The sequence below is a fragment of the Urocitellus parryii genome, chromosome 2 (genome assembly GCF_045843805.1).
Source record: "Urocitellus parryii isolate mUroPar1 chromosome 2, mUroPar1.hap1, whole genome shotgun sequence".
NCBI lineage: Eukaryota > Metazoa > Chordata > Mammalia > Rodentia > Sciuridae > Urocitellus > Urocitellus parryii.
In genome coordinates this window covers 28,651,590-28,674,169 of record NC_135532.1, presented here as the reverse complement: position 1 = coordinate 28,674,169, position 22,580 = coordinate 28,651,590, and the positions used below count along the sequence as shown (strand labels likewise).

General features: G+C 35.9%; 1 protein-coding gene across 3 annotated transcripts in view; it reads left to right on the top strand.

Moving 5' to 3' along the window:
• The window catches only part of Stard13 (StAR related lipid transfer domain containing 13), a 342,624-nt gene that overhangs the window by 158,827 nt on the left and 161,217 nt on the right, over positions 1-22,580 (top strand). The window contains exon 1 of one of the 3 annotated variants that reach the window (XM_077795153.1): positions 20,209-20,462. The exons of the other annotated variants lie outside the window; for them this stretch is intronic. Within the exon in view, the coding sequence (XP_077651279.1) occupies positions 20,294-20,462 (169 nt within the window). The 5' untranslated portion in view covers positions 20,209-20,293. Of the gene's footprint in view, positions 1-20,208; positions 20,463-22,580 lie in introns of those variants that run through there. 3 annotated transcript variants of the gene reach the window in all.

Here is a 22,580-nt window from a genome sequence, read left to right as displayed (position 1 = left end):
GTAACACATTGTAAAGCAAAACATGGATATTTTTATGCAACGTTTTAAGCACAACTTTTTTAAAGAAAAACATTAAGCATTTATTCTGATAAGGTTTGCATATTCAATGGTGTATAAACCATGTAGTATTTTTTTCCACATGTCTGCTCAAATAAATTAAGCACTTAGTAAGAGCATTAATTGTGTTTTAGATATTGAAAGAATCACATGTTTTTTTCTTCAACATAAAATTCACATGCAAGAAAAGCACAGTGTAAACAGTATCTCTCCCCTACGGAGCTGCTTTCCACCAATGTTGAGAGTAGGACTTGGCCCTGTCTTTGGCCTCATCTCCTGTTATGGCTTCCTGCTCTGTGCTCTTGAAACTCAGAGATTTTATAGTTCCATCTCTGTATTCTAGAGCCTGAAAGGAGTCTACTAAGATTTTTATTGTTGTTGTTGTTTTGTTTTACTAAATGAAAAGAAAAATGAATAACTTCAGACTAGAAGTGATGAAACATGAAAATAAGAAATAAGATTGTAAGTAATATTTATAGTTTAAAAAGCACTTTCATTATCTGCCTTAGTTCCCCTACCTCCATTTTATAGGTAAGGAAATAGAAGCTCACAGAGGTTAAGTAAGCTGCCCAAAAGTCACTGAGATGGGATTGACACCATTTCTTCCTAAATCCCATATGCTTTCTACTACATCTTGCTACCCTGAGAAGTACTCATCTGAATACAAAATGAGTTGAAGGTGAAAAGATTGTATCTAATATATTGAATTTTATTCAAGGTGAAAGAAGAAAAAAGTCTATTTTCAGAAAGGTCAGAATATTAATCACACTTCATGAGTGCTTATATTCATTTGGCTTGTTATTTTTTTTATAATGAAAGAAGAACCAGCAATGCGAGTTTAATATCACAAGAGAACTGGCAGTATTTTATTAATCTATGCTGCTACATTACCTTCAATGGTGTAAGGACTGCTGTTTATCAGTTTGTGCAATGAACTGAATTATAGCCTGAGATGTATAATTTTCACTTACTGAAAAAGAGGCAGGAAGGTGCAAAACATTCTATTATAATCATGAGAATATATATTTTAAAATATATTTCACTTTTGCAATCTCATGATTTCCTTTCTTACAATCTTATCTTTAACTGATATATACCTGGAAGAACCACCAGCGTCTTCATTAGTGAAGGAGAAATTAGAACCATCCATGCATCTGAGAAAGTGTCAGCACCATCGTCTCCCAAGAAATAAGTGTACAATAGCTGCCTGCTGCCACCTAGACCTGTAGTTGAAAAGAGCAACTGCAAGGCTGGGAGTACAACTGAGTGGTAGAACACTTGCCTAGCATGCCTAATGCCCTGGTTCTGACCCACCCCACTCCAGCACCAAAAAGAAAAAAAAATGCACAAGTGCTCCACTCAGTGTGATCATATGTTCCCAACTCTCCAGAGACTGGGAATCAATAGGCATTTGCAAATCTAGATTTTCTCTCTAGATGCATCCCTTTCTTTCCCTCAGAGGAGCATAATGTCACCAGGCTCTATATAAAGATTATTTTAAAAATGAATCAAGTAGATCATTTATAATACTTGCTAATTTCTAGAAGTGGAATTCTGTGTGAAGGAAAAACATGTAGGAACAGGTTGTTCAAGACTTTAGAACACATATTGTCCTCATTCTCAATACCCTTTTTGAAGGGAAACATTTTATTCAAAAGAGATTCTTCCTGTCCCATTCATTCCTGGTTTAGAATATTAATATATACTTGCAGCTGTCTTCTCTGCTACTATTTGCAGATTCTAAAATATACTACAAATTATAAAGAAACTGTGTCAAATGTCCTGAGTGGAAATAAGAAGCCCTAAACATATGTGATTGTTACAGATTCACATAGATCACCTGTCAATGCATTTTATGGTCATTTGTTCAGTGAGCTTGGATGAAATGACAGCTGAATATGACTATTCTCTCCTGTTTTTCTCTTTCCCCACCATCCACTTCAGTGGCCCACCCTGGGCATTGTAAATGTAGATGTTACACAAGCTTCTCTCCACCTTCTTTTGACCTTGACCTACATCCTGCAATAGTGTTTGGATAGGTGTCTCCTTAAACTAATTCACAACTTCAATTTTCACTCTCACCTGAAGACTCGAAATTCCTTACCTCCATCAGTCTCTGGGCCCCAATGCATCTCTTGAACATACAATTCTCCGATTTCATTTCAGGCTCATCAAGAGTTCAGAAAAGGAAGAGTGAATGCATCATCCAAGCAGGTATCCTGGAGGAGGCAGGGTTTCAATTCATTGTAGCATTAGATTTTTCTTTATCAAAACTATCCAGTTAGAGGAGCTGGGGTTGTGGCTCAGTGGTAGAGCATTTGCCTGGCATGTGTGAAGCACTAGGTTAGATCCTCAACACCATATAAAATAAATATATAAAACTAAAGATATTGTGTCCATTCACAACTAAAAATTTTTTAAAAACTGTCCAGTTAGACCTTTTATATTAAGAAAATGTATTTGCTTCTTGGACTTCAGTATCATGCCTTATATGCATTCAGTGTTTCTCATTAAATCTAAATTGCTCATCTGAGATCAGTATTAAGTCTACAGAAAACTGCTGGTTGGAAAATCACAGATTAATTACTTTATGAAAGAGCCTGGTAAGAAGCAAAGTGACCCACAGGTCATCTGGGACTTTGCCTACCTCAGAGCTGGAAAAAGGCTCACAGCGCACTTACTGGGGGCACAATAAGGCCCCATATGGAAGGAAATGGGTGTTCCCATGAGACCAATCATGTTTTGCCAAGATATTTGATTGAAAAATAGAAAAAAAATAAGTCATTAGTAGAGTTTCAAGCTTAAATCTTTCAAGAAAGGCCATTATGCATATTGACAGATGCATGTCGCCACTTTAAAAAATACTACAAACCGATTCTTGTGTTCATTTCTGATTCCAATATCGTGTTCTGTTCTATTTTCACCCTGAACTGTGTATCATTTATCTGCAGGAACATTTTATTTAGAAAAAAAATATAGTCAAAGGAAGTGGCTGTGAGGTGGCTGTGATTTAACTGCTCTTCCTCCAGAGAGACTCTATGGTGATTCTTGCCACGTCTCCCGAAGCAAATGCTACTGTAAAGCTCCCCATGAGAGGGAGCTTCTTTTGGAGAGGGTGCTCCATTTGGTGAGGGCTATTGTCTCTCCAAATATAGTGCCTTTGTGTTGAGGGCCACATAATCCAATGACAAAGTAAAACAATGGAATTCTGCCCGTAAAATTTTTGTAAATAGCCATCCCTTTGACAAAAATTGATTAGTAAGGAAATACCACAATTGCTCTTTTACCAGTAATTGTTTAAAATATTGATTATAAATGAACAACATGTGATGGGTTTATGACTAAGAAGATCCATATTTTATGTGTGCTCCTCAATGTGAGAGGTCTAGTATAAGCACAGAAGGATTAACATAAAACTAGACTTTACTAGTTCCTGGGTCTACCTTCAAGCTGCAGATGGAGACAATGCATGACAATCTTTAAAATGGATAGAAGTCCTTCCCAGTTACCCTTCTTCTGATCCCCCACAAGAATGATGAGGCCTGCCTGCAAGTTTCCCTAAAACCCTGTCCTGTAATATATCATAACACTTACTAGAGGCTATTATAATTATTTATACTTGTTTGTCCATCCCACACAGAGATGATCTGTGTCCTTCAATTGTTAGTATCCATAGGAGATTGGTTCCAGGACCTCCTCCCTGATACTAAAGAACATAGATGCTTAAGCCCTTTATAAAATGGCACAATATTTGCATATAACCTATGCATATCTTCCTGTACACTTTAAAGCATCTCTAGATTATTTATGATATATAATATAATTTATAATTCTTATAATAAAATGTGCAAATATTAATAATATTTTGGGTGGATTTTAAAGGGGAAAGTAGAATTTCAACAGGTGTAGATGTCAGGGAGGACATTTACCGTTGTTTTTAAACTAATACTTGAGAGTTATAGAATTCCTTCATTCAGAGATGTGCAATTTAAAAATTATACAGAATTCTTATCTTTATGTCTACATGGAAAATAAGTATTTTAAAGCTGAAATATTTTATCATGTGGAATATTGGTAAATGTTTCTTTTTAAGATTTATTTCTTTTTAAGATTTAAAAGGGGAGAACTTTAGAATTTAAATATATGAAATTAGTGTTGAGCATGAAAACACATGTCTACTAGAAAATTTTAAGCTATTTTGGTACCTGAAAATAGATTTCAGATCTTTTTCAGAATGAAAGGCTATCTAGATCAATAAAATCTTTAAGAAAAATAACCTTAATGACGAATCACATGTAAAGTATGGAATATAGGAACATCAAAACAATGCATAAATATTTACCTAACCATGTAAGATATCCCTGGCTCAGTAGAAAGATTTAAAAACCTCAAAATTATTGACCCTTGGCCTGTCTGCAGTTAGCAGATTTCACAACCTGAGAATGTCCATGAATTCATCTTTCTTGTTGATGAAAAGTGATTATGTTAGAACATCACTCCTCAAACATTATTGTTACCTGCAAATCTTGTAAAAATATGTAGGTTCTGAATGAGCAGGCCTGGGACCAGACCTGAGATTTCACAAGTTTTCAGATGATGCTGTGCCACTGGTTGTTGACCTCACTTAGGATTCGAAGTCTTTTAAGGCGTCCTGTTGCACTAGTGTCCTAGGTAAGCCTTCTGGGTTCTAGTGTGAACACTTTCTCATCAGATATCAACTACATGATGATTTAACTACAAAATCTATTAGAATTTCTTCTTATCATTGGTGCACAGTGCTTTTTATTTTTTTGCCACTTCAGGATAAAGTAATATACTTATTGGTCTCCCCTGGATGTCCCTGGCATACAATATATTCTCTACATTCCCCCTGTATAAGTGCCAGAATTGGTCATATTTAAATTCCAGTACATAGTAGAATATACTTTGTGTGGAATCAGGCTTTTAGTAATCTGCCCAGTAGTTATGGCACCATATGTCAATCAAATTTTCTAATTATTTATCAAGTCCTACTCTGTGTCAAAGACTCTATATAATGCAAGATGAATCATTATTTATTTTTTAGATGAGGACATTGATAATGAGAGAGATATGGTTGAAGTCTAGGGTCACCCAGCCAATAGAAAGAGTGAAGATTTTAATCTGAGTCTCCCTGGTTCCCAGGCTTTGCTCTGTCTGCTGTTTCACACTGCCTCTCTGTGGAGGCACGAGGATGAAAGAGGGAGGCTCAAAGATGTGCACAGCACATTGTGGGTTTCAAGAACTTTTTAATACAAGAGCAGTAAGAGATGAAACAAAGCAGCAGAGAATAAAGTGACCCATGACTGTGGCAGAGGTCTCATGGGAATGCAAAGGAAAGAGGAGGTGGAAGAGGAAGAAGCTTTCCCATAGAGGAGAACGCTGAGTCAGGTCTTGAAAAATGAGAAGAAATTGAAGGAATGAAAAGAGAGTTTAATGGGCAATAGGGAGAAGAGGAATCCCTTTCCTTCAAACCTTGAACAATTTCAATGGTTTTTAGGGCAACAAGTGAGTTCCCCCTAATGGGCCTTTAATGCCAAACTGTAGAATTTGAACTTTATTCTTTAATCAGTGAGGGGAATCTCCCAATGTTTTATTTATTTATTTATTTTTATTATTAGTTATTCAAAACATTACAAAGCTCTTAACTCTCCCAATGTTTTAAAGTAATATATTAGAACTATCTGTAAAAGGAATAATAAATCACAACTACAGGAAATGAACCTAACAACTATAAATGTGAACATCTGGAGCAGGAAGACAAGAAGGTAGTTTCCTCATGAGCAAAATGGGGATAAAATAGTAGTTAGTGCAAAGAGTTGTTTTGAGAAATAGGTGAGATGCTTATGTAGACTACTTGAAATGGTTCCTGACACATGTGTTCAAAAAATGTGAGCTCTCATTACTTCTGTACTCTAATCAGGAGGGTAAAGGAGCCCTAATTCTTCACTTATTTACATTTAGAAAATATTATAGTTGGGGTTGGGTATGTGGCTCAATCAGTAGCGCGCTCACCTGGCATGCGGGCGGCCCGGGTTCAATCCTCAGTACCACATACAAACAAAGGTGTTGTGTCTGCCAAAAACTAAAGGAAATAAATATTTAAAAATTCTCTCTCTCTCTCTCTCTCTCTCTCTCTCTCTCTCTCTCTCTCTCTTTAAAAAAAAAGAAAATACTATAATTAATTCTTCACTTTTATTAGAGTTTCTCTGTCCAGTATCAGTCACATGGAAGATACTGTCATGCCTATGTTGTTGGTGTTATCCTTATTTTTCTTTCCACTCTTCCTCCAGTAGGTGTGTATTTGTGTCTTTTTTCTAACCTCCATTATCATCAGGACGGCACTGTGACTTCCCTTTGCCTTAATGTTACCTTGTTCCTTGTGTCATTCTTTCCTCCCTCAATTTTACTCCAATCACTACATGAGAGTCTTCCTGAGCATGCTTTGTGCCTTTAGGGCCAATGTGAAGGTAGGCCTATAATTCTTAGAATAATTTAACAATTAATAGATGAATCCAGGTTTTCTATGAACAAAGAAACTCAAGGTAGAAATTCCCAGTAGAAGAACTTCATTGGAAGTGTTTTTGAGATATGATACAGCATTGAGTTTTCATTGGTTAGTCCTCTTCTAAAAAACTGAGAACATACAAATGTACAGAACATATTTGATATCTTAAAGTAAGATAAAGTCAAATCCAGAGAGGAGAAAAAGGAGAGAAGATGTGGTGGGAAAGAAGAGGGATAAAGCATACATCAGAGTTCTAGGTCTCTATACTTTATCCTCACACTGTAGTCACATACCCTTGTGCAAATCACTTTGTTTCTCACATGCAGAGTAAACAGACAGGTATTAATCAAATAGTCATCATGCCAAAATATCACAATTCAGGGATGAAAGAGGTCAAAGAGGTACTACTGTCTTTTTGAGTTAAATAAAGAGAATTGCACCAACTATAATTATATAGCTTTAAAATAGGTAAATCAGCATTTGTCCCACTCAAGGAATCACAGAACAAGGATTGGCTATATGCTGTGTTCATAAAATGCTATCTTGGTATCCACATGTTGAGTATACATACAATTGGTCACTTCTCAGAATCATAAGCTCTTTCCAAGGGACCTCCCCACCAATGTATAACATTTCCCATCTGGTTGACTCTAAAATTGAAAATTTCTAAGGATTAGGACCTTCCAATATTGAAAGTAGCCCTTTCTACCTTTATACTTTGAACTTGAGTCAAAGTTCTCATGCATATTGCAAGTGAGAAGGGGAGGGGAGAACTATCTTACCGTATTCCAGGTGTTTCATTTACATAATCTAACTAAGCCTTCATGATAGTTTTATGAGACTGACCTCAATTTTATAGATAAGAAAACTGAGTTGCAGAAAAATGAACTTACTTTATTTGTCCAAGTTTATATAGTAAATACCAAGCAGAGCCTAACTTTGAATACATGTTGACTTGACTCTGAGTGCACAGTTCTAGGTGTTTTAGACCTTTATTTTAGAGCCATTTAAAAATACTTGGAGGGTAATGGCATCCTTTGAAGGTCTCATGAAATCCAAAGGCCTGTGCTCTAGGAAAGTGAACATATGCTCATCATTTTGCATGCAATCTCATGATTCCAGTGGACTGCAGGTCACACATGATTAGCAACACCCATGCTTTATGTTCATTGGTTAGAACACAAGCTTCATTATGACAGAAATCATGTCTATTTTATTCATTGGAATATTCCTAGCACCAAGAACCTTGCCTGGCACAGAGTAGGCACTTAGTAAAATAGTTATAGTTGTTAAATTAAAGTGATTCCAAATGCCTGGGCCCATTTGCCTACTTCCTTAAAGCAGGTGCTAAAAGTATGGGATGGGGCAATTGCCTCTGTGCAGAACTCACCAAAACCACAGAATGACTTAACCACAAAGGACCTCTAGGTCCCAGTTTGTGAAGTTATGAGCCAAGTTTTGTTCATTTTGCTTTTTCACTTTCAAGTCACTTTCTCTTCCTCTACTCTTGAGAAAAGGATAATGTCTTTAATAGTTCCTTTTAAAATTGGAATTTGAAGTACATTAGTGCTTGGAAGTATTTGGATAAAAAATGTTTAGACTACTTTGTCTAAATGATTCCTAGTACCACCAAAATGCTATGTAAATGGATTTTGCTCATTGTTGTGAGATTAGAACTTGAAATTGCCTCTGTGTACTTGTGAAGCTGACATAAATATCCATTCTTAGGAAATAATTGGAAGGATGTTATGTGGTATCTCTCCCAAGTTTGAAAACAAGGAATAGTTTCAAAGATAATTTTCTGATCTCTATATCTAGATATTGGGTCTATGCAGTTGATGGTTCTTGCTGTATTCATTGAACCTTTACCATCAGGCAGCATTCAAGAAGTGACGTACAAATTATCAGACTGTACTCTATAGAGATATGTAAAAATATTATACATCAATGAAAAATTCTGTCTCCACATCTCCACCCCAATTTCCTTAATTCTTTGAAATGTAAATTTAAAAACCAAGCAGTCATTCTTCTGTCTATTACAGGAAAAACCTAGAAAAAGAAATTAAGCTGTGGGGAAATTACAACGAGGCTCCATTTCTCTGGATCAAAACAACCAGGCAGTTGGATTAATTTAGTCAAGCATTAAATTAAGTCAACAAAAAATCAGCCAAAAAAGCAAAAAACAGAAACAAGAAGTCATGCAAAATTCTTTTTCAGCTACCTTTTTTTTTCTTGGTCTAGATTTTGATTAGTTGATATAGGAGTGTAAAAGGAACTAACAATCACACATTTTTGGTCTCTTTATACACGTGAGTATATACCAGATACACAGTTCATATCCATATAAATACATATGAACTGTTCTATAGAAAGGGAAAGAGATTAAACTAATTTAAACAGTAAAATGGTAAAGGCATTATTTGGTGTTTTGCAACAGGAGAGTAACATGCTCAAAGGTGACATGATCAAAGTGGCATTCTGAGAAGCTCAACATTCTATGGTGCCCAGTATAGATGAGGGAAGAGGTAAGACTAGACACAGAGGATCAAGCAGGACTATTGGAATTCTCTAGCCAGGATAGCTAGCCCCTATGGGATGGAGGCAAAAATGCAAGAAGGAATGGATGTAAGAGACATTTTGAAAAAGGCATCAATAAACCCTTTCATTTTCTCTTTCTTAAATGTAATTATTTTGAAAGCTGAAGTTTTGCCTAACTGTGTTAAGCACTAAAAGAATCCAAGCCATGCAAGACAGTGTCTATGATCTTTGAGCAGATTTCCTTGTCTCTCTGTCACCCAACTGTGATGCACACAGGCAGCTGGAAATATGCTAAGGCTGAGGCTCCTTCTCTATATCTCCTAATGTGAATTGCTGGTTAGCCTAGGCCCCCTCGTTATATAAAGAATTAACTAGTCACACAGTAGAATATTTGAAAAATGTAAATCTAAGAAACATTGCCCACTTTTCCACCATCCTAAAAATGGTTATAATTGTCTTAAACTTTTTTACTCTGTATTTTTTTAACTTCTAAATATTTACAGTCATTGAATATACCACATCATTTTACATTTAGTTTTTAATTGTTTTTAGTTGTAGATGAATCAGTACCTTTATTTATTTATTTATTTTGTGTGGTGCTGAGGATCAAACTCAGTGCCTTACACATGTGAGGCAAGCACTCTACCACTGAACCACAACCCTAGCCCCTGCATTTTTTTTTTTTACATACACTGATTGATTAATGGAATCCTGGGCCATTCATATTGACAACAAGGCAAGGTCAAGGACATCACTTGAAACCCCCAACATCAGGGAACTAAAGAGAATATTTTAAGTTTGTTGTAAACCAAGAGTATCTCTTGGTATGTTCTATCCTGTGCAGTGAACATGTTTTTGATATTCGGTAAGCATTCTCCTATGATTGATTAGGGTTGAGTCATCTTGGTGGAGCAGGGTAAGGAGAAGGTAACCACGCCTGGCGATCTGTGCTACACTTGGTCTGTTTAAACAGGTCTGAACTATAAGACATAGTGTGATTATGGTCATGCTTGTGGAGGTTGGCCAGAGGCCACTGCGTGCTTTCATAATCATCAAGCTCTGATGATATAAGAAATCTCAGGAGAGTCTCTACATAATTATATACACATATATATTTTCTAATAAAAAAGAGCTCCCTTAGAAAGACTGTACAAAACAGGCACAACAATGGATGAACCTGGAGGACATTATCCGAAGTGAAATAAGCCAGATGTAGAGAGACAAATACCACATGATCTCAATTACACATGGAATCTAAAAAAGAGTCAAACTCAGAAGCAGGAAGTAAGAATGATGTCTGCCAGGGCTTATAGACTAGGGGAAAGGATAGCATGGGGAGACATGTAGGTTAAAGATATGTAAGATGAATAAATTCTACTGATCTAATGTATAGCTTAGTGACTATAGCAAATGATACTGTTTTGTTTACTTGAAATTGATAAAAGAGCATATTTTAAGTGTTCTCATCCTGCAACCACCACACTAAACAATGACAACTATGGGTGGTGGTGCGTGAATTAATTTGTGCTAATCAGTATATGGTATATACATGTATCAAGTCATCATGTTGTATGCCTTAAATATAAATAAGTTTTATTTGTCAAGTAAATATTTTTTAAAAAGCACAACAACCAAGGAATAACCATTTCTTCCCTTAATTCAAAGAAGCACTACAATGAGCAACCTTCAAGGAAAGCTATGGGTCTAAGTTTAGAAACATGCTTTGTCCAAAAGTAAAACTGTACTGATTTTGAAAAGAAGATTAGATAAAATTTAGTTTGTTCCACAATTCCAGAGTACCAATAGAGAGTAGGTATAGGAAAACTTCCCACATTGGCTGTAACTCTGATCCTTCCCTGAAGACCACCCTTTCTTCCACTCAAGCCTATGATCCCTAGATTTACTTTCCTTCTTGAGTTATTTGCCATTATTCATCACAGTCCTTCTCCTGAAATATTATTTATAGGAAATAACCATCAATATCTCCTCAATTTAGCTACATATCTCCTAGATATAGAGCTCTTGGTGGGGAAAGGAAGGATGAATCAAGAGGAGTCTTCGGTGGGTACAGCCTTCCAAATTGAATTTTTAGGCCTAAAAAATTAGGGTTAAAGGCCTAAAGGGTTAAAGGCCTAAAGGCCTTTAAATTAGGGTTTCAAAATTCTTGAATAAGAAAGGGTAAGAGAAAAGATACAAATAACATGAGAGGTGAGTTAGTGGTGTTGTTTCTATTATGTCAAGCAAGATGCTAACAAATATATTTTCATCACACCATAATCACCTTTAGTTACATTATTCCTCTCAACTTAAAAGAGGAAGCCCCTTTGCTGCTCAGCTTGAAGTCCTAAAATTTATATTCCTAATCACCCCAGAGTTCTGTTGAAACCTAAATCTAAACCTCTAGAGGAACATTTTGTTCTCCTTGCAAATTCTTAGTCTTACTCTTTTTATGGAATATTATTTAACGTTTTTGTTCTTTCTACCAATTTCCATTCTTTGAGGTACAGGTTGATAGATAGCCTTCTAGCAGGAATAAGGAGGAAAAAATCCTATTGTGTTCTACTGAGCTGTATTTACTCAAAAAGGCATTTATGGTTTAAGTATATAAAACATAAATTGCATTATTAATCCTGCACCCTTATTCTTCCACTATTTGTGAGCCATGGATATTTCCAAACTTTACTAAATGCCCAAATTCTATGTGGATTCAGATAGAAAGGAATTAGATATAAAAATGTAAGATTCAAGGGAAGAGGTCAGCATATAATCTTGCTAATGAAGTACATTTTATTATGCAGTCCCAAACATTTTCAAAACAGATAATGTAGAGAATAAATAATATATTTTTCAAAAGATTTATCATAGGATTTGCTTAATGAGAAAACTTCAATTTTATATTTAAACTATGGTTCAACAATAAGAAAATATATTAATTGTTGCTCAATATGGGGAAGGAGGCTGAGTGAGGTGGTGCACACTTGTAATCCCAGCAGCTCAGGAGGCTGAGGCAGGAAGATAGTAAGTTCAAAGCTAGCCTCAGCAAAAAGTGAGGCACTAAGCAACTCAGTGAGACCCTAAATAAAATACAGAATAGGGCTGGGTATGTAACTTAATGGTTAAGTGCCCTGAGTTTAATCCCTGGCACCCACCCCCACACCTCAATAAAAAAGATGGGGAAAGAATTTATAGAATTCTATCTGACCTAAAAGAGGAGAAGTCTCTAAGTGAAGGCAAATTTCACCTAAGAAATTAAAAAATCCCTTCTAGTATTCTAACCAATCCTTTTAAAACAATGAACATTTGCTTTATTTTTAATTGGGGCAAAAAGTTAGTAGGTTCTAGAAAATACTGGACAGTAAATTAATTAAAATCTCCAAATTATTGAAAGAATCATTGAAGAAATACATATGAGCATGAAGAAACAGAGGTGACTGATTGATAACCCAAATGTAATGTGGCTTTACAAAGAACAAAAGAAGCTAAATAAATGTAGCTTCCTGTTTTGGTAATATAGCAAGTCTGATCAGTTCCAAGAAGGCCATAAATACAAAGTGTGATCACCTTGGGAGATTATGCCATGATATTGCTATGGAAGCATACAGACTAGAAAACAAGGTATCTTAGAGAACTGTATCAGTTTGGATAGTGGTTCTACAGAGCATAGATCAGTGGATTAAAGTCTCTCAGAAGGAGCATCTGTAAAGGTTAGTTGAAGGCCTCTGTAACTGGCCCATTGAGGTTCAATTTTATAAGCAACATGCTTATAAAATTTGAGGCAGATGCAAAGATAAGACAGATAACTACATTTTTAAAATATATTTTTAACCCCTCTTTGTGAAGCAAGAAGTTGCTTATTTTTCTAGGTTTCTTAGTTTTTGCAATAGAATTTAGACTCTCCTCTGTTTGATGGACAAAGCATATACTTTTGGTACTAAGCAACAAAGCAAACTATGTGTATTCAAGGCTCTTTCTGGAAGATAAAACCTTGAATGATCTGTCATGCAATCCTTATCCAATCCAAGTTATTGTATGAACTACAACATTTATAATGCCTAAAATGTTTGCATCTACTACTCTAGAGAGTCTAAGCTTTATCTTTGGAAAAATTCATATAATCCTTCACTGAATTATTTATTCAACCAGTTATTATTGATTTCTTACTATGTGCCAGACCTTGTGGGTAGACACTGAGTATAAACTGAATGAAACAGATACAGTCTAAGCAACAACTAAGTAACACATAGATCAATGATCAAATACATATGCAATTACAAACTTGGAAAAGTGCTAAAGTGCAATAAATGGTATGCTGCTTCCACTTAGGTGAAGTGAACAGGAATGGCCCGCCTGAGAATAGATCATTAAGGCTGATGTGGAAAGCTGAAGAGCCAGTGTTCCAAAGGGTTCCAGAGAGAGCATTCCAGGCTGAAGAGTAGCACATACAGTGAGAAGTCTGAAAGTGAAGGAGGCAAGAGAGGAGACTGTGAAAAACAGGGAGTGGTAAGAAGGGACCTGATTGTTTAGGTTCTGGTAGTCTAAGTAAGCAATGTGGTAAGCAGAGAAGTGATGATGATGTCCAACACATGGTTTAAAATATCATAAAGAATAGCATATTTGACAGCGGAATGCATTATAATTCTTATTACACATACAGAGCACAATTTTTCATATCTCTGATTGTATACTTAGTATATTCACACCAATTAATATCTTCATACATATAAATTTAAAAAAGGGCGCCAGAACATGTCAAGGCTATCTTAAAAAAAAAGAATAGCACATGTATATCATATTTTTGGAGGCTCTCATAGAAACTATTTTTCCTAAATAATGCTTTGTTATATATACTATTATTGAAGGATACAGTTATGTTTAATTATCATATCCAATATCTCTAAGGATGCTGATTCTTTATGAAGACCCAGGAAAATCTTCCCTGGGTTACAATACCTGGTGACATGTTTAGTTTGAATCCATGATCTATTTTCATCTTATGGATATACTGAATTTTGTAATAGGTCTTATTTCTTTTTTACTTTGTCTCAGAGGAATCTTAAACCACATTTTCACGTATCTCCAACAAATGTGCAGGGTTGTGTGGCTTGTATTTCTATAAACTGATTTCACCCTTGGATTTTATCCTTTTCCTACCTTTATTTTACCTTTACCCAAATTTACTCAGTTGTTTATTTTTCACTTTTTATACAATAAGCATTTTTGTTAGTCATCAAAATGAATAAGGTAAAAATAAATTTCTGGGGGGGAGAAAATCAGGAATTTAAAATATCTCAATAATTCCTGTAAGTTTAAAGAACTGTTCTTGAGTTCAAAAGTTATTTGTTAAATACAGAATAGAGAATATTTATTTAACATCAGATACTATGAAAATACATAAACACCACACAGCTTAACCATTTAGGTCAACTGTAAGACAGAGATTGCCTCCCACACATCACTTAATACTGGTGTAGTGTTGAGGTCCTTTTCTGTCTTCCCTGACAAATAATCTCTTGAGGGGAGAGGCCACATTCTATTACCATTGTATCTTTCATACACACTGAAGTGCTGTGCAGGCTTTCATCCAATGTTGAATTCTTTAATAAGTAAATATAAAATTTAAAATAAACCTACCATAATCCCAAACTGAATCTTCAAGAGTAAAAAACCCTGAATGCAGGAAGTATGCACACACTGTACTGTATATTACCATGCTTGGCCATGTCTGGACCTCTAAACTTAGCATAGGTGCCATATTTTCAAAGGACTATTTGCAAACTGGAATAGATCCAAAAGAGAGCAATCTGCTTGAGGAATAGTTAGAAGTTGTGTGGTTTGATTAAAAGGAATGTCTAGATTACAAAAAAAGATCCTTGTAAAAGACATATTGATCTTCTTCATACATCCAAAGGACAGTCCTGTCTCATTCCAAATGGCAGAATTAGAGGCCGTGGATGGACATTATAAGAAAGAACTTTCTCCAACAGCTTTAGGTTCTCTGTGAGATAATACACTCTGCATAAGAAGGTAGAAAATTAACTGCACTCACAGGGGAACTCCAATAGTAGTTGATTGGTTATATTAGAAGTTGTTTTATATCCTTTCTAAATTTAAGATGTAAAAACTGTATTCCCATAATAAATGTAATGAACAAATAGAGTCCATATGAGCATATAAGAGTCTAATCTAATTAGTGTGTTGTGTAGTGATTGTTTATAGGTGTTAATATGCAGGGAACAAATAATAAAGAAATTTGTATCGGTCATGAAAATGTTTTCAAAGGCAATAGGATTTAACTGAGTCTCATGGATAGAAGAATAGAGAATCACACAATTCCAAACTTGTGAAACAACTGAGAAGAGTTGAAGAATTTTGATTTGGCTGGAATGGTTGGGTATAGGCCATGGTACCAGAACAGGCCAGGCCAGATCACTGAACATATCAGCTGAATTGATAGCTGGGTCCCCAGGGGATGGTATGAGGGCAGAGTATAAGTTCTAGGAGGCTCATATACAAAGGACAGGAAGGGGAGGTTAACCAAAGACAGTGGAGAGGGCTGATATTGAAACAAGATCTAGACTCCAAATGGAAGCCATGGTCTAAAACTGGGGAGCTGATCAGAAGAAGATCTAGTCAGAACCCTATCAAGATGGACCTGGTCACAGCTGCAAGTGTTGGTATCATTGTCTCACCTACGTTGGGCTCGTAGTACATGCAAGTTAAGAAGGTTCTTTTGCACAGAGTTAGGCGTACATATCACAACTATTAGAAATCCTCCCAAACTGAGCCTCAAAGTCCACAGAAAGGCTTTGACATCAACCCACATCCCTTGGGTTTGTGTAATTTCAAAAGTAGCCTTCCAAATCTGTTCTGCATTTTTCTGCCTGCCACTTGTATCTCAAACATTTTCCTACTTGGCAGCACTACCTTGGCTCCCTCCACACAGACTGACTGTTGAGGAGGCTGGAATGTGTGTGAAGGAGTAGAAGGAGATGCAGACAGATGAAAGAGTAGTGAGCCATTCCTGGCTTCTGTAAAAGCGCTCCTAGCTTTTTGCCATGTTTATACAAGATTCCACTGAGCGCTAATCTTGGATCATCTATCATAAGATTGGAACATTTTAAATACTTAAAGTTTTATTAAGAGATCAAATATCAGAGTTTTGATTGTATTTAGAGTATTTGCTTTGAGACTGAATGCCATGGAAAAGGCAAGACATGGGTAGAGCTAGCCTTGAGGATGTGCAAAAACAGAGGACAAAGAACCTACTCTGCAAAAGAAGAGTTGTCAAAGAGGACAGGGATCAGGCCTGTGGGTGTGCATGCTCCTGCTTCATTTTAGAATGGAGTCTCTAGTTCTTAGCTTTGGATTCTTCCTTAGGGGCTGTCACTGATTATTCAAGGGCTGTGGGCTCTGTTCTTCTTACCTTAAAACACTCAAAACTCAGTCACCATGGTATTTTGGCCATCACAAACTCATATTTCCAGTTAGGCATTCCAGGATCACATGCAACTAAATAGGATTAAGATGATCCTTAATCTATTCTCCCAAAATTTTCTTCCCTATCTAATTTCTTCAGCACTTTTTCAGTGCCACAATTTACCTTCCAACTCTCTCTTATGTGATAGTGGAAATGGTCAAAATTTTATCAGCTTGGAGACAACACAGGCTGTATATTCACTTGCTATATAAACTGGATCATTGCTTCACCTCTGTGTATCTTACTTTTCTTTTCCATAAAATAGGGTACTTTCGAGAGTTGTTGTGGAGATTAATTAAATACATGAAATGTAAATAGCATAAGGCCAGAAGGTACTCAACATTGTTACCTCCTTTCTGTACTTTTTTCCACCCCTTGTCCTTTTTTGTTCTCTTTGTTTCCTAATATTCATTTGTTTATTGTGTCTGAAATAGTAAAAATCGCTCTCAATAATCAAATTAGGGAAGGTGAAAACTAGAAATTAACACCATCCATTTCTTTCATTTTTAAGGGAATTACAAAGAAAGAGAAAGCATCACTCTTGGAAGATTCGCTCATATTTTGGGCACTCTCTTCCTCTCTCTGTTTCCTTAGGACCTCAGTTGGCAGTGCTGAGTAAAATTATTCTGTGATATGTGGAGAGGACAGACCCAGAGAGGTAATCAGCAACTTTTTGCTTCTAGTAGAATAGAACTCCCACCCCAGTAGTAATTTTTCTTCCACTGGTACTAAATGATTTAACACACACACACACACACACACACACACACACACACACAATTCATTAAAAGAGTACAGATTGGGTTAGGATTTAGCTCAATTAGTAGAGTGCTTGCTTCACATATACAACACCCAGGACCACACACACACACAAAAATACAGGTTTCATTGCAATGGAAAGACATTAGCGTAAAGTAATGCTAATAAGAAAATAATATTACCTATCTACTTTAAATATACTACTTGGGAAATATAAAATGGCAAAAACATGATGAGCAGTCACATGAATTTGTAGATGCTAATTGAACCATAAAATAAGACTTGGGACCTTATATATGACATGAGGAGACAGAGTTCTCAATACATAATTCTTCCTTGATCCTCTTGTTAAAACATTTTGCTTTTTCTTTTTAATTTTGAAAAATTAGGCTTATTCTCATTTTCTTTCTTTTAATCAGGGAATAAAATTCCTTTTTTTCTCTAATTTAAATTCAGTTTGTGTCAATCTATGAAATATTATTTCATCTGTTTACATGTCAAAGTATACATATTTATGATCTTGATGTTTTCAGAACAAGAAAACATCAGAAACACCCTAGGACTTTGTCATATTCATTATTATGCAAACAAAGTGTTTCTCAGGAAGAATCATTCTATTTATTTTTTATGTTGCATTCAACTCAATTAAAAAATTTTTATTGGTGCATAATAATTATACAGAATAGGATGTTTTATTGTGGTATATTCATACATACACATCACATAATTTGATTACTTTTTAAAATGCAGCCAAGAAAGCAATGAATTGCAAGATTGTCATTGAGAATAGCCAATCTTTAAGTGTATTCACAACTATAAAATGACTACATATTATTTCCTGCCTTTTACTCTCCTTTGCTTAGCTTCCTGAAACATGTCAGAAGTCCCCAAATTCCATGTCCTTCTCTTCCTTCACTGTCCACCCTTCTTCCATTCTCTCCTACCTAGTGAAAAGGCAATAACTGGCAAGTTTCTGGCTTGATGAAAGGTTTATGACAAGGATGCCCTCAGTGTTGGTCTACCAAACCAGAAGTATATTCACGAAGTGGCAGACAATAGAAGCACCTTGATCAGATGGCAGGCAGTGCTGACTCTATGAACTTAGCTAATGGACTTTCCAGGCATCTAATATTGCAATATTGTACTAAACCTTTCTACTATTCATGTCCATGCTTTTGCCCTACCACTCACTAGATCCCTCTCACCTTTCTAAAAGGGATGCTAGGGAACAAAAAAAAAAAAAAAAAAAAAAAAAAAAAAAAAAAAAAAACTTTGATCAAATCCTAAGAAAGAATGGAAAGTGCACAGTATGATCCAGTGAGATCTATCTTTCTTTTTCTAATATGATGCCAACCTGAAAACTAACATTTGCCTCCTCTTATGTAAATCAGAAAAGGTTCACAATTGCCATGACAGTGTAAGTTCTAGTATCAGGATATCAAAAATTCCAGCCAGGAAAGGTGTTAAAGCTAACCGCTACCAGAGAGCCACAGTAACAAGAATTGAGGTCCTAATCAAAGTCGTGCTACACTTTTAATTGAGAATTTCTCATTATTATGCCATGTTTCAGGTTGAGTCAGCCAAATGTAAAACAACCTGGCCATATACTTCTTTATTAAAGAAGTTTATTCTTCCACCCAGGCTCAGAATTTGATAACAGGTTTTCCATGGACTTTTTTCTCTTTACATCAAACAATTGTAAAGAGGAAAAATGGGGTGAGGGCATTCTAATTTATCCCACATGGATACTTGGATATGACCAAATTGAATTACTAGCAGTTTCCTTAAACATGCACTCTGATTCCCAGCCTGCACACAATGTGGACATAGTCCATTCTGCAAAGCCCTCCCCAACCTTCATTACACACACACACACACACACACACACACACACACACACACAATTTTCTTCTGTGCCTGGCTTGGTAATCATCATCCCAGTCAGAAATAATATTGCTCACCTGGCATTGTGTTTGTCTTTTAAAATCACCTCTCACATGTGGCCTTGTATTATAAGCTTTTGCATAACATCTCTGTCCATCTACAGTACAGTAGGTTGGCAGTAGTCATATTTGCAGTATTTTGCACACTGTGTAGTGATTCTTAGCAGTGTTGTAAATGTGATAGGTACTCCTCATTATATTTTGCTTCTTGGTGATTAAAAATTGGGTAAATAGAAAAAGTAAAGGAGAATGTATGGACTTTTAATAAATAATCTTTGCATAGTTTGCTTTTTTGAGTCTTATCTGTAAGAGCCCTACAGGTCCCATCCTTGAAGGGCAGAAATCTTGCATATTTATTCCTTAAAGCCAGAGTAGAAAGCTTGTTTTTCATTGAAAAAAATCTTTATTTATTTCCTTGTAATGAAGGTTGGTAGTTTATACTCTGTTATGGGTGCTTACTGAAATTGTTTCTTACTTAAGACATTTATCACTTCTACTTTTTTTTTTTTTTTACCTGCCTGCAACAGCATTATTTATATAAAGCCAAGAAACTTTCTCTTAACTTTTGTATCCTGAAAGGTTTCCTATGCCCAAAGCTTGTTGGCTTCTGTTTTTTTTTTTTTTTCTTTTCTCTTTTAACTCTTCTAGTGCGTGCTGGGCTTGGGTGCTTCGTCAGCTCTGAGGCATGTCAAATACTTGTACTCTCTTTTAGCACTGCGTGGGGGATCCAAGCTGCTTGAACTGCCTGCCTCTCTGCGGGGCTTGGGGCTGACTGCGAACGTTTCCAGTTTTCTCGCGTCCTCTGATTGGATCCTGGAAGTCACGTGAGGGCCCGGGGATTGGAATTCTGAGTTGTGGCTTTTGGCACTCCTTTTTCTTTTAAAAATCGCTTGGTCTGTTGAGCTCTCCTGGGCTTGGTGCCTTTAGACCGAGGCTGGGGACAGTTGCAAACAGCCACAGGCAGACTGAGGTGGCAATAGAAAATCTGCCGAGATGTTCAGTCAGGTGCCCAGGACCCCAGCTTCAGGCTGCTACTATCTAAATTCCATGACACCTGAGGGCCAGGAGATGTTCTTGCGATTTGATCAGACTACAAGACGCTCTCCTTACAGGATGAGCCGGATTCTAGCACGCCATCAGCTAGTGACTAAAATTCAACAAGGTGAGTTGCCGGCAGTGAAAGGCTGTTGCTAATTCTGATTTCTGTTGGCTCTGTTTCACGCTAACCCAGTTTTTTGAGTTATTGTTTTCACTTTACAATGTATGGATTTCTATGCCACGCTGCACTTAACTTTTAAAAATAACTTTAAGCTGCAGTTTTAAGCAAACTGTGACAGCTCTTAGCTGCCACATAACTCAATATAAAGTGCATAAAAAACTTCACCGTGAGACAGTGAATCATAAATTCCAAAACGTACGTGTGTCTACAGAACAAACGAGAAAGGTTTACTCAGTGTTTGTTTTTGGAGCTTTCTGCGGGTTCCTCACACTGGCCACATTTAAAACGTGGACACTTGTTTATTTAATTAAGGAAGAAGACAGGGGACTAAATGTCCACCCTGCCCAGAGTTCTTAGAACATCTTCAGTTAAGAGGGGAAAGTAAGAAATCTATTCTTAAAGCCACTGGGCTGACAACTAGAATCATATTCTCTTCCTGTTTGTATGTTTATGTCAGGAGTTGCCACTGATCTTTTGATATTGTTTTTCTGGTAAAGAATAAATGTGTTTGTTTACTTCAGAACAAATCCTGTGACCTGCACACAGAAGCATTAGCTTCCTCAGGCAAAGAGGAGAGAATATTGATTATAAGCTGCTAGATTTTTTAAATTTTTTTAAATTCTTGGGGGGAGAAAACAACCTTGAAGCTTGGGCATTTCTAAAACTTAATATTCCCCCCAATAAAGCAAAACATACTCCTTATAGGATGGAAAGTTAAGGATGGAAAGGTGCCGATTTAAAACACAAATGCACAAACAGTTAATAACTACCCCCTCCTGGACTAATAAAACTAATTATTCTTTTGGTACTATATGATTTTATCAGGACTTTCTAGAGCCATTATAAAATTACTGTTTCCATTTCAATAAATGAACATAAGTTTATATTGAATTTTAGAGGGGAAGTTGAAATTTGTAATTGCAAAAATCTTATTGTAATATTTCCAGGAGGAACAATATGTATTCTAGTGAGCAACATTTGATGATATTGTTTCCTTGGAAATTGGGATTTGTTTGTAAAGGTTCAGGAACTGGTTATGTGTGAAGGATACTGGTCCTACATACCGGTCTGATTTCAGGAAGGATATTATGTCATTCCATAAACTCTGTGTGCAGGTCTTGATTGAATAGAAACAAAAGTATTTCCCTGTGGTTTGATTTAAAAATACATTAGGCTTAGAATAAAAAACAGCTCCATTTTAGCTTTGGAAGTGTCTTACAATGGTGCTTTTCCAGATGCTATCATCTTTATGGACAAAGGGTTTAATAAATGTTTGATGGTAAAGTATCATCTATAATCTATAAATGTTCCTCAGCATGCATATGAAGAGAATAACATCTTAGAAATATCACATAGAATTCAATGAAATTTCTTTGAAGACCATCTTAGGTGTATTCACAATAATTGATTTCATTAAGAAATTATTTATGTTTTTTTTTTTTTTTTGGCTGAGGGTTGTTTTTCCATTAAAGATTTGAAGATCTGAACACTTTCATTATCACTGAAAATACACTCTCACACAGACATGGGCACTCTATGTTTCATGTTTAAATTCAACTAGAAAATTTAAACATCCTCACCTTTTTATACTGAGCGATGGAATTTTTGAAGCCAATGAATACCTAAAAATTTAAAGGGATGATCAAGATCATAGGGAAGCATGAAAGAATGCCAACAATTTGGTGATTCAGAAATCATCATTTGTTAATATCATATTGTGGATTAGTAAGACAGAAAGCAAAAGCAAACGGACATTATTGAGTTTACTGTATAATATATTGTAAATGTAAGACTGGTTTTCTGTCACAATAAAGAATATTTGAATATTCACAATTTACCAGGCGCTGCTATGAGAGTTTTCTATAAATTTTAATTTATTTTTTTCCTTGAAAAATCCTTATAATTAAATTCTATTATACCCATTTTAGAAGTGATAAAGCCCGAGATATATGGAGTTCAATTAACTTGTCCAAGGTCACATTGTAAGAGCTGGTATTTGAATACAGGTCTAACACCTATGATCTACAGTGCATTCGGCAGTTTTTCAGTTTTTATAATGAA